Source organism: Sus scrofa, chromosome 2, assembly GCF_000003025.6.
Source record: "Sus scrofa isolate TJ Tabasco breed Duroc chromosome 2, Sscrofa11.1, whole genome shotgun sequence".
Classification (NCBI taxonomy): Eukaryota; Metazoa; Chordata; class Mammalia; order Artiodactyla; family Suidae; genus Sus; species Sus scrofa.
The window spans coordinates 86651710-86665523 of record NC_010444.4 but is presented as its reverse complement, the minus strand read 5'-3'; the positions used below and the strand labels follow the sequence as shown (position 1 = coordinate 86665523).

The 13814-nt window shown below is 37.8% G+C and overlaps 1 protein-coding gene across 1 annotated transcript in view; it reads left to right on the top strand.

Annotated features, from left to right (window-relative positions):
* TBCA (tubulin folding cofactor A) overlaps nucleotides 530–13814 on the top strand; it is an 83392-nt gene continuing 70107 nt past the window's right edge. Inside the window, exon 1 of the mRNA XM_021084475.1 lies at nucleotides 530–678. Coding sequence (XP_020940134.1) covers nucleotides 626–678 — 53 coding nt within the window. The 5' untranslated portion in view covers nucleotides 530–625. The remainder of the gene's footprint in view (nucleotides 679–13814) is intronic.

Below are 13814 nucleotides of genomic sequence, written 5' to 3'. Positions count from 1 at the left end.
TTGAATAAGACCTATATAGTCATTTCTTCTGTGAGGTGCATTTAACTACGAACATGTTTTGCAGAGGTATGGGGTGGAGGATAAGGATTTTGTAAAATGAGTGTGTGATGGTAGTTTAATATCCTTAAACCTGCACCCTTTTGCCCCAGTTGATATGATAATGACACAGAAAATATCTTCAATACATCTTTTAAGTCATTCTGTCCATTAAGCAGATAATCTTGCAAAGCAACGCCAAGGCCAAACCAGTTTCCTGGAAGACTCTATAAAGTTTCCTCAAACGACCAGTCTGTGCAGACCGGGAAAAGCGCGTAATTTGTGTCCACACTAAAAGGAGAGCTGTTCAAAAACTAAAATGAAGGCTGTGTGGGCGAGACGAGGGCAGGTTCCGCGAGCTGGAAACTGTGTACAGGCTGGGGGGACAGCCAGCAGGGAGCGACCAGCCCCGGGCCCGCGACCCCCTGCCCAAGCTCAGCGGGTGTGGCTGGGGCGCTGAGGCCGAGCCGGGTGTGCGCATGCGCGCTGGGCAGCGGCGGCTACGCTGACAGAACCGCCTCCGGCGCGCAGCCTCTCTCCACGGTTACCACGGCTCTTCGCCCCTCCTTCCCGTGGCGCTCGGGGGACCATGGCCGATCCTCGCGTGAGGCAGATCAAGATCAAAACCGGCGTGGTGAAGCGGTAAGGAGCCGGGCCGCCGCCGCGCCTCCTCTTTCTCTCTCTCTCTCGCTTCATGGCGGTTGGAGAGGCCGGGCGGAGCGCAGGCCCGAGGCGGGCCGCGGACTCCAGGCCTCACGCGGGGCGCCGCGGTCGGGGCAGAGACCGAGGGGGCGCGTGGTTACCCTTGTCCGCGGGCCGGGGCACGCCCTCTCCTCCGGCGCCTGTCCCCTCAAACACCCGGCGGTGGAGCGGCGAGGGTCGCGGCGGCCCCGCCTCTCGGGCGACCGTGGTCCGGGAGGCGGAGGGGCGGCGGCCCAGCGGGCGACTGTGGACCGGGCTGGAGTCGTACTCCGCACGCGCGCCCCGGTCTTCCTGCAGAACCTGGCTGGAGGGGGGCACATCCTGTCCATTACCTGCGCTCAGGTGGACGGGCTAACCCGTTGTGAAGTTTAGGGGGTCGCCGCGAGCCCAGACCTCCTCAAAACTGGGACCTTGCGGGCGCCCCGCCATCTAACATGGCAGGCGGGGCTCGCAGCCCTCAGAACTGGGGCGAGAACTTCGAGCACCCTCGACAAACTTCTGTGGCCTAACTCGTCCCAGAGCCTGTGGGATGCTGTTTAGCTATCCTGGGTGGGCCAGCCCTGTGATTGGCCGTCATTTTTACTGCTAAGACCTTTCCGTGGTGCTTAGAATTTTATCGTTCAGATTCCAAAAGATCACACTTTTTGATGAGACATTCCAAGAGAAAAATAACCAGCCTTCTGAAGAAGCAGGTTATTTGGCAGTAGACATGTCTGATCCTAGCTCTCTGGCTTCTTCCTTTTTGCCTACCTTTCCTTCCTTTATTGTTATTATCACCAGAGAAAGGACGAAGCCAAGGGGAGAATAAATTCACTTTTTAAGATATTACCTCCAAGGCTTAGCACAGCACTGCACTGTGCTTTCCTCGAAGCTGTCTTTATGGTTAACGCAGAGAAGAGATAGGATGAATAGTAGTTAAGCCTCTTCTGAAGTGAGGCTACAGAATCAAATCTTGATTCTGCCATATAATATGTATTGTTGAGCATATTGCGCTGTGCCTCAGTTTCCTCGTTTGTAGCATGGAATAAGTACCCACCTCGTGCATTTGTTGCAGAAAAATGCCTGCTATTCTGTTTAACAGTATGTGGCAGATATTAGTGAATATTAACCAGTAATATGATTTGTATTTCCGATTTACAGAGGAGAAACTGAGGTTTAATGAAGTTAAAATAGAAACAGTGAACTTGTCCAGGGTCACTGTGCTAGTTGATGGCAGAGCAGGGAAAAGAACTAAGGTTTCTGATCTATAACTTTTTGATTTGAGCTACAGTGCTCTCTAGAAGAGTATTTTCATAAAGTGTGTGATAATAGGGGAGTTGATAAGTGTAATTAAAAATATAATTTGTGCTATTACTCACCCCAGAGTTCTGTTGTTTACTTTGTTAGACTTACTTTAGTTATGTCATTTTAGTAAATCTATTTGGTAGAAGTACCAGGGTATTATGAAGGGTGCTTTTGATGGAAAGTCACGAGAAATGACTTGTTTCCCATGACATATGAACTTGTCACTTCTCATTCTAATGATCTAGTTTATAAATTACTCAGTTTCAGGTGATTATACGCTTATATACATAGTCTAGAGAAGACGCATTTTTAAAAAAAATTTGAGGTATAGTTGATTTATAAAATTAGTTTCAGGGGTATAACATAATGGTTCACAATTTTTATAATTATTCTCCATTTATAGTTATTATAAAATAACAGCTGTATTCTCTGTGCTGTACAATATATCCTTGTAGATTATTTATTTTATTCCTAGTAGTTCATACTTCTTAATCCCCAACATCTATTGTACCCTTCTCTCCCCCCCCCACTGGTAACCACTAGTTTGCTCTCTGTATCTGAGTTAGTTTCTATTTTGTTATAGTCATTCCTGTTGTATTTTGTTTTTTAGATTCCGTATATTAGTGTATACAGTAAAACATACAGTATTTATCTTTGTCTGACTTATTTCACTAAGCATAATACCCTCCAGGTCCATCTGTTTTATTGCAAATGGCAGAAGTCCATTCTTTTTTATGGCTGAGTAGTATTCCATTTTGTGTGTGTGTGTGTGTGTGTGTGTGTGTGTGTGTGTGTGTACACATACATATATACACACCACATCTCTATTCATTCATCAGTTGGTGGACACTTAGGTTGCTTCCATATCTTTGCTATTGTAAATAATGCTATTATGAACATTGGGATGCATGGATCTTTTTGAATTAGTGTTTTCATTTTCTTCACACAAATACCCAGAAATGGAATTGCTGAATCATATGATGGTTCTGTTCTTAAGTTTTTTGGGGAACCATGATGCTGTTTTCCATAGTGACTGCAGTAATTTACATGCCCACAACAGTGTATAAGGGTTCCCTTTTCTCCATATCCTCATCAGCATTTGTCATTTTTGGAAGGATAATGATTTTAAGTTTTTAGGCTTTCAGAAATTCCCAAGTACTTATGGAAATTACTGGAAAGTTGTGTTTTCATTTTATTTCAATAATAGAACATTATCAAACTTTAATTTTGATTCTTTATACTTAAGTACATTTGTCATTTTAAGGAATTCCCTTTATAATTTACTGTAATGTCTAAAATTGCTTATAAATGAATGGAAATGGCTACTGTACATTTTCTTTTCATGGCTTTTCTGTTGACATTTTGGTGTAGAGCTTTCCCATATGTCCTGAAATGATACGTGATTTTTAAAAAACCTAAAATTTCTGTTTTAGCTGCTTATTACTTATATTTTGCCTTGGGAGATAACTCTTTAAATCCAAAAATATTGTTCCCTAGTCTGTTTCTGTTACTTCTGAAAATTATTTGCTCTCTTTCCATCTTCTTTCTGCCTTTGTACCCTATTTATTTAAAAAAAAATTCTACCTTTTACTTTAGCAAAGGACAAAAAAAAACATGAGGTAGATATAGCAACATATTAGTAATTGTTGAGTATGAGTGAATGATCATGGGACTTCATTATATTCTTCTCTGTATATGTTTAAACATTTTCATAATAAAAGGGTATGCATTTTTTCTCCTCTCCAAATTTAGTTTCAAACACTTCTTAATTAGTTTCATGATTCAGACATGTTCTTGGTTTTGTGAACAGGATTCTGTTCATTGATTTCTTAAAGCAGTGGCCTACAATTCACTTTCTGTTCTCAGCACCTTTTTTTTTCTAGTCAAGATGTTAATTTCCCATAGCTTCATTTCTCTTCAGAAGTAACAACTTTTATTTGGAAAAAGAGATTTAAAATCATTGATGCCCCCATTTCCTGTAGTTTTCTCTCCAGAAATTGAGACCTACTAGAAATATATTCTAGGTGTGGTTCCTAGAGTTCAGTTTGGGTAGACTGTACTAGCAAGGGTGGATTCTTAGAGTTTAGTGTCTAATCAAATCTGCTAAAATACCTCAGGTGATCCAGGAGTTCCCGTTGTGGCTCAGTGGTTAACAAATCCGACTAGGAACCATGAGGTTGCGGGTTCGATCCCTGGCCTTGCTCAGTGGGTTAAGGATCCAGCGTTGCCGTGAGCTGTGGTGTAGGTTGCAGATGCGGCTCGGATCCGGAATTGCTGTGGCTCTGGCGTAGGTCAGTGGCTACAGCTCCGATTCGACCCCTAGCCTGGGAAACCCCATGTGCCGAGGGAGCGGCCCAAGAAATGGCAAAAAAAAAGACAAAAAATAAATAAATAAAAAATAAAATACTTCAGGTGATCCAGAAGTTCCCCATAGTGGACTTTAGGAAGAAATCTGGATAGGCAGGTGGACCGTTACTGGAGTGTGGAAACAGGTGGTATTTGGCACCAGAGAGATCAGATAATGAGTAGAAAGTGCACATTTCAGCATGTTGACAAAATGGTGATTTTAGACCTTGTGGAAATAAGACAGAAGCCTCACAATTCCCTAGTGCTGGAGAAACTCAGTTACCTCTGTAGTAACAAAGGCAAAGAATCTGATTTTTGGAAGTTGATTTCAAGAGGGGTGGTTAGATCCCTTGAAACAGGAAAGCATCCAGTTACTAGGAAGGGCTTGTAAGATGAAAGTTAGACAGCTCTGACTCTGACTTGGTACTGAGCTTCTAACTCCTAGGACCTGTCAAATATCTCCTTCCCTGCAATGGGATTGTTTTTCCAGGGTTAATTCTGGCTGTAAAACTAGAGATATGTGTGCATTAGGGGCTGGGTAATTATGCTAAGTTTCTTCAAGCAGCAGCCAGTGTTCACGTGTGACTAATTGTTAGTGGGTATTAGTTGATACGTTTGGGTCTCGCAGGCCCTTTTTGAAGATTTGAATCCATGTTCCAAGCAGATTGCTAGGCTTTCTGATAGGTAACTGAATCACAGCTAAACTGACAGCCTTAGCAAGGTGTTACTAAACATGACCCCAAATTTCTTTTCCAGTGCAGAACTGTAAATCTTTTTTTTTTGTTGTTGTTGTTGTTGTTTTTTGTTTTTTAATGTCTCTGCATCAATTATCTGGGTTTAGCTAGGACTGAAAGGTTTCCAGGTTATGGAACCTAGAGTGCTAAAACTAGGAAAGTCCCAAGCAAACTAGGATGATTTGTATTAGTATTTATGTAACCAGCTAACATAGCAGTGTTTTGTGTGTACTGTGATTATTTGAAAACCATTTGCTGATCGTACAACTGTGAATTGAATATTACAATTGAATATTATACCTTACTTACATTAAAACTTAAATGTGTCCTGTAAAATATGAAGTTTTGCTTGAGTAGCTTTTTTTTTCTGTGTTAATTTAAAATTTTGGTGATTTAGAAAATAATTTTCTTTAGAGTAGAAGATAGAGCATTGATTTTTTTTTTCCTTTAGTTTTGTTGAGATATGATTGACACACAATTATACAAGTTTAAATCATATAGCATAATGATTTTATTTAATACATCACAAAATGATTACCACAGTAAATTTAGTGAACATCTATCATTTCATATGGGTACAAAATTAAAGAAATGGGAATTTTTTTTCCCCTTGTGATCAGAATCCAGAACTTACTGTCTTACAACTTTCATATATAGCATACCAACTATTTATCATGTTGTACATTACACTCCTGGTACTTGTTTATCTGATAAATGGAATCTTGTACCTTTTGACTGCCTTTAGCCAATTCCTTTCCTCTCACTCCCTGCCTCTGGTAATTACCAATCTCATCTCTTTTTCTTTGAGTTTGTTTGTTTTTGAAGTATAATTGACCTACAACAACACTATGTTAGTTCCTGGTATACAACATAGTTATTCGACATTTCTATACTTCTCAAAATGATCACCATGATCAGTCATCTTCTAGTCACCATACAAAGATAGTACATTATTGATTATATTCACCACACTGTATCTTTCATATCTTTGAGTCGTTTATTGTGTAACCAGAAGTTTGAACCTCTTAATATCCCTCACCTATTTCTTTGCTCCCTATGCATGCTTCACTTTTGGCAACTACTTGTTTGTTCTCTGTATCTATGATTTTGTATCTGTTTAATTATGTTTATTCATTTGTTTTTTTTAGATTCCATGTATAAGTGAAATCATACAGTGTTTGTATTTGTTTTTCTCTCTCTGACTTATTTCACTTAGCATAATACTCTCTCAATCCATCCATGTTGTCAAATGGCAAGATTTTAAGATTTCATGCTTTTTATAAAATGCTGAGTAATATTCTAGTGTGTGTTTGTAACATATATACATATATATATGTATGTATGTATGTATTACATCTTTAGCCATTCATCTATTCATGAGTACTTAGGTTGCTTCCCTATGTTGGCTATTGTAAATGCTGCGAAGAAAATAAGGGTGCGTATGTCTTTTCAAATTAGTATTTTTGTTTTCTTCAGATAAATACTTGAGTAGAATTAACTGCTGGATTGTTTAGTAGTTCTATTTTTAGTTTTTTGAGGAATCTCTGTATTGTTTTCCACAGTGGCTGTGCCAATTTACATTCCCTCCATCAGTGCGTAAGGGTTCCTTTTTCTCCACATCCTCACCAGCATTTGTTAATTTGTTTTCTTTTTGATACTAGCCATTCTGACAGGTGTGAGGTGATATCTCATTGTGGATTTAATTTGCATTTCCCTGATGATGAGTAATGTTGAGCATCTTTTCATGTGCCTGTTGGCCATCTGTATAGCTTTTTTTGGAAAAATATCTATTCAGGTCCTCTGCCCATTTTTTAATCAGGTTGTTTATTTTGTTTTATATATCTTGAGTTATAGAAGTTCTTTGTATATTTTGAATATTAACCCCTTATTAGACATACCATTCAGTAGGCAGCCTTTTCATTTTGTTGATAGTTTCCTCTGTTGTGCAAAAGGTGTTTAGTTTGATGTAGTCTGTTTGGTTTTGTTTCTCTTGCCTGAGGAGACAAACTGAAAAAGATATTGCTAAGATTGATGTCAGAGTGTAGTACCTATTTTTTCTCCTGGAAGTTTTATGTTTTCAGGTTTTTAAGTTTTAATATGTTTTGAGTGTATTATTGTATATGGTATGAGATTCTTTTGCATGTGGCTGTCCAGTTTTCACTAAAGTAGAAGAATATTCAACATTGATGTTTCAAATGCTGATATTGTTTCAGCTAAATGACGTATGTCTACTGTAAGTTTCCATTTCTGTTTCTAAAATAAGGCTTTTTAAAACTAGATTTATGGTAAATTCAGGAAATTCTTCTGTGACAAAATGTTTTCATTCATTTAACATAAAAGGTTATTTAATAACTTTAAAGCTAACTTATTTTCAATAAAATCTGCTAAAAAAAAGTCCATGGGTGAGTGAATTAATTGATTAAGAATGCTTTCTTAAATGTATCTTTTTATAACCATTTTAGATTGGTAGTGGTTTAACATCCATTGTGAACAAAGAATGTTAAGGCATTGGAAATAGCACTGACATTGGCCCATAGTTTTCCTCTGATTAAATGAAAGTGACACCAGTAGATTAGAATGAGACTAGGACAATTCACACTGCAATTGTGTTAGTTTAACTTTAACAATCTTTTAACACTCTTGTTTAAATGTAGCTGACATACCATAATTACAGATCTACAAGCCTTGATTATAGAATTTTACATCATGAATCTGTGGGGAAATTGTATTGATTTTATATATATATATATATATATATATATATATATATATATATATAGCAAGCACCTTTCCCAAACTGTGGCATCTTCTCAAGTTTGTTTATACCCATACCTGATACACAACTGTGATTTTATATACTATTTTTTATATATATATATATATATATATAAAATAGCAGGCATAAAAACAAAAAAGTAGGCAAAATCTCCATGTTATTAAGTATGTGTTTATATATAATAGCTGTATCTTGTTACTGATATACATTATGTATATGCTGATTATATATTTTATACTGACATAAAAGTGAAAAATATGAATGACACATGTACTTACATGGACATAGAGATGTAATTTTCTCCCTGTAACTGTGATTGTATATATACTTGCCATATTTAAAGTACCTATGGATAGAAATATGATAGACAATACCGTGGGAAGAAGTTAAGGACAAAAGCCTTGTATATTATTCTTGTAAGCTTTAGTAGCTTTATATCTTTTAGTATATTCTTTTCTCCACTTCTCTCACATCATACCCTTTTGATGTGAGTTAAAGTCAGTTCAGCCAAAATGGCTAACTTCCTACCTTGAAATTTAGCCAATTCCTTTTGGAATTTCTGTAATTTATCCAGTTCTCCAAAGTGATGGTCAAAGTCACTGTCAAAATGGATTGCAGGTGGTCAGCTCTTTATCCCTTCTGCCAACTACTTGGCAAGCATTGACTCTTCAGAGCTGCACAGCTGGCAACCAGATGTCTCTTTAAGCTGGAAAGCAAAAAAGCTAAGGCCACTCATGACCGTGATTTTTCCACCACAGGCTATAGTATTCTGCAAGTTGAATGGGGAAATGAAATTATCTTTTGACCCCTGTGTGTGAAGATTTGTTCTGTGTTCTTATTGCATTTTTTTGTTTGGTGGAAACATTTTGAAAATCTGTTGTAAGCAAGGTTGGAAAATTTTATTAAAAATAGTAGTCTAGGGAATTCCCGTCATGGCTCAGTGGAAATGAATCCGACTAGTATCCTCGAGGATTCAGGTTCGATCCCTGGCCTTACTTAGTGGGTTAAGGACCCGCCATTGCCATGAGGTGTGGTGTAGGGATCTGGTGTTGCTGTGGCTGTGGTGTAGGCTGGCGACTACAGGTCCAATTTGAACCCTAGCCTGGGAACTTCCATATACCACAGGTGCGGCCCTAAAAAAAAGTAGTCTAGAACTACTTTGAATATAAATGCCTAGATGTGTGATCTGTCTATTCGAATATTCCATTTACAATAATACAGTTACAGGAGAACATAATTCCTACTGTGATACTGTTTAATGTACCGAAATAGTGCTCATTTTAAAATAACAATGACTAATTGAAAGATCACTTATTTATTTATTTATTTACTTACTTACTTAGGTCGCTCCTCAGCAAATGGAGTTCCCTAGCCAGGGATCAAATTCAAGCTGCAGTTGTGATCTTAACCCACTGTGCAGGGCTGGGGATTGAACCTCCATCCTGGTGCTCCCAAGACGCCACCGATCCTGTTGTGCCACAGCAGGAACTCCAAAGATCACTTACTTAGCAGCCTCACTCAGAATCTCTATCTTTGAAGCACCAGGCATGGTGCTGGTATGTAGTAAATATCCAACAGAAGTCTTTTCAGTGAACAAAGCCTTATTCTACAAGGATTTTTCGACCTAATAAGCAGTAGGGAGCAACTGAATCAATTACGATGTGAACAGCATAATGGTTACTATAGTTATTGTAGCAGTAGTGCTTAAACAGATGGGATCCCAGGCTCCACTTACTACATAGTTGACCCTGAGCAAATTAACATTTAAAAGCCCCAGTTTCCTTAGCTGGAAAATGGATTAATGATAGTGTCTTTCTTGTATTGTTGTTCAGAGAATTTTAAGGTAATCATGTGAAGCAGTTAGCCCAAATGCCTGAAATGTGTGTTCAGTATACATCAGTATGTGTTCAGTATATGTTAACTGCTGTCATTATTTTATCATCATCATTCTGTAGATGTATAAACTGTAATCTCTCTAAGAGAGATGCTAGAACTTGCTTTCTTTTAAATTGTGATAAAAACTTTCTTTTTGTTTGTCATTTTCACTAATTGGCTTTGGAGGAAGAAGGGAGGAACATAAAGCTTGTGTTTTTGGTTAGGACTTTGTAATCACCATCTTTCTTTCAACTGCTGAGGCATTGATTCCCTGCTTCGAAGCTCCCGCAAAAAAAATGTACTTGTATCAGTGACCTTGTCTTTTTAATACCTTAAAATACTGTATCAACATCATTAATACAGTGTGTCAAGGCTAGTTTCACTGTTATTGCACTTCCATAAAGTTTATCATAGAGAAGAGTAGTGAAGTGTGTTTCCTTTTTAGGGTCGCACCATGGTATATGGAAGTTCCCACGCTAGGGGTGGAATCAGAGCTGCAGCTGCCGGACTGCACCATAGCCACAACAATGCCAGATCCGAGCCACATCTGCGACCCACACCCACAGCTCACCACAACGCCAGATCCTTAACTCACTGAGTGAGGCCAGGGATCAAATCTGTGTCCTCATGGATACTAGTTGGATTCGTTATCACTGAGCCACAACAGTAACTCCCATCCCCCCAGTTCTAATGCTGGATTGTAGTTATTTTCAAACCTTCCTTAGGTTTTGCTTTTTAACCAAGTTCCCTTTTTGTTGAGATCCTTTCCCCTGTGCTAAAGAACTATCTTAGGGAGCCTTATGTATATACATAAGCTCTAACTCGGGGTTTATTTGCCTTGTAAACAAGTAGGCATCTACTTTTTCACTGAATGATCCTAAGCTTCTGAACAGTGCTAAGGTGACATGCTTCTAATTGCTTGAGATACACACTCTTTAAAACTTGAAGACCTATAAATCCACTGAAGTGTAATTCATCTTAGGTTACTAGTATAGTAACCTAGTATAGTAATTTTGATCTCAAGTCTAGGATGTTATATTCTAAGGACTCTGCACCATGTAAGATTTACAAAGATTTCCTTAAGCCCAAGCAGTTCTCATCTTTTGAGGGACTAGAGGGATGGTGTATAATACATTGGTTATAACAAAATAAGCATTTGATACATATCTGCCAGTTGAGTCAAGGAATGGGGAAAACCAGAAAAGAGGTCAGTTAAATGAAGAACAGCTCAAGAGTCTGTTCTTCCTCATATAGTTGAAGTTGGCTTTACAACTAAAAGTGAGAAACTTTGAAAGGAAGAGAGATTGGTGTATACTTTAAACTTCAAAAGAGCAACAAAACAGCTGTAAGTAATCACAACCCTCAATTAAAGACTTTTTTTCAGGGAGTTCCTGTTGTGATGCAGTGGAAATGGATCTGACTAGGAACCATGAGGTTGCAGATTCGATCCCTGGCCTGCTCCGGCGTTGCCGTGAGCTGCCTCGTGTAGGTCACACTGAGCTTTGGTGTAGGTCACAGACGTAGCGCAGATCTGACGTTGCTGTGGTGTAGGCTGGTGGCTATAGTTCTGATTGGACCCCTAGCCTGGGAGCCTCCATGTGCTGCAGGTGTGGCCCTAAAAAGGAAAAAAAAAATTTTTTTAATTTAAAAAAAACTAAGAAAGAAAGAGAGAAAAGATACATAAAAACATAAAGACTTTTGTCAGGATAGTATTAGAGAAATAGAAGATAAGAAAATACATTTATATCAGGGGTTTCTTTAAAAGTTAACAACTTTGTAGCATTTTTTAGCTAGAAAGGAAACCAGTCTGTTGTAGAAAAAAATTTTGATTATTAATAAGTTCAGTCAGAAATGGTTTTGTGGTTTACCTAGAACTAATCAGAACACTGTCTCCCTTTGATTCTAATTTAATAGAGATGTGTGTGGGGGGGTATAACTGTCTCTTGTTAAGTTACTTACAAATATAAGTTCACTCATTCCAGAATTTTTTTTGAAACTTAGGAAAAATAGAAGGGATATAGATAAATTAAGATCTCATTATGGACAGTAGGTATATTGCAGGGAAACTTACAGCAAAGTTTTGGGCCCAGTCCTTAAGGAATTTGTACTCTGTTAAATTATGCAGTGTACATATAATCTAAACATTTATTCTTAGAGCTTCATATATTTCTTTACATAAATCCCCAATCTCCAGCTTTCTCCTGAGCTTTAGACTCATTTTAAAGTATTAGATTTAGGTCCTTATTTTAGTATCCTCTGGTTTCAAACTCCTTCTGACACCAGACTAATTATTTTCTCAAATCTCATCCTTTTCATCTGTTTTATTTTATGAAGAAAAATAATTTCATATATTAAAAAAAACAGAGAAAACATAATAAACCTGAAATGAAGCAGTACAGGTACATTTGAAGTGTCCCTTTCTCAGTCTGTTCCTTTTCTTCTTTGCCTGTAAGTAATCGTTATTCTGAATTTGGTCTTTATCATTTCTACACATATCTTGAAACTTTTAATTTATGTGTAGATATACATAAACCAGATTATTGTTTTGCACACTTAACAATTTTATGTGACATAATATATGTCTGGAAGGACACACAGGAACTAGTTGTGTTGGTTATCCCTGGGAGAGAAGGATAGGGATGGGAGGAAATTCTAAAATTTTGAATCATGTATTACCTGTCAAAATATATAGATTAATTAAAAATTAAAAATTATAATTAATGTTACATTGTAGGAATCTTTCTCTAGCTTGCTTTTTGTGCATATTACTATTCTTGAGATTTATTCAATGGCGAAGAGACAGTTTCTTCAGCAAGTGGTGTTGGGAAAGCTAGACAGCCACATGTTAATCAGTGAAGTTAGAGCACTCCCTCACACCATACACAAAATACCCCTGAATTTTAGTTACATGAGCCAGAAAATCCCTGTAGAATTTAAATCCCTTGACTTGAAATCGTGTTACTTGCCATAGAATAATTGATACTTTAATTGTTAATTTAGGTGTATCTATATATAATGTAAGGAGTGATTTCCTTTACAGAACTGGAAACAAAGCTCTTACCCCTTTGTTCCCCTCCATTTCATTGTCTTGTTGGGGTCTGATCCTTTCTGTCAGAAGTTGGAAAGAACGCTGTCTTTCTTTAACCCTCCCCCTCACCTCTCCATTCTTATCCTATTTAGTGCTATTCTTTGGGGGTGTGGGGGTGTAGAGGGGAGAAAGAGGAGGAGGAGGAAAGGACAGATAAACCTCTCTTGCCATAATCATAGCCATTTGTTCTCACTCTGTCCTTGCTTCTCTGTTCCAGTCCCTCATGCTACCTCCTTGGAAGTAGAAGAGCTACCACTTCTATTGCAAGGACTGCAGTAATTAGGAAGCATTCTTGGCATCTATTCTGAAATTTTTTCCTCACTAAAAGCATAGTAATACATACATAATATCATGTAGAAAGTCTTTCATGCACATACTCAATAGCATTAAACAGGCTTTTGTGGCACACTTTATGAAGCTTAACACCAAGTACATGTATAGAATGTTTCCTGTGGAAAATATGTCTTCTGAGATCCCTAAAAATTTGATTATAATTAGCATCTTCATAGTATAACTGAGTCTATAATTGGAGAATGCTTTAATTGTAATAACTTGGTTTCATGTTTACTTTAAATTTTTTCTTTAATGTCAGCCATTAATGTGCCTCTTAATGTTCTTGCTTCTAGTAACTTCTTATGTATATCACTGTTCTTTTTGCTGATAATCTATTTTAGGGGAACTTAAACTGTTTTCACTTAATTCTGAGTAGAGATGTGAAAATTGAGGTGGTCTGATTATTGCTTTACTTGGACTAGATTCTCTTTCTCTAGCCACCATAATATTGTATAGTAATCTCCTCTAGGATATAAACTCCATGAAGTCAGGGTATATCCCTCAGAGGCCTGGCACAAAGAAAAAACTCTTGGTAAATATTGTAAAATGAATGAATTTACTCTGTCTGACATTTTAAGTTCTTTGAGAAAAGAAGCAGTATCTTATTCTTCATCTCTCTCTAATATAAACAATCTTTTGA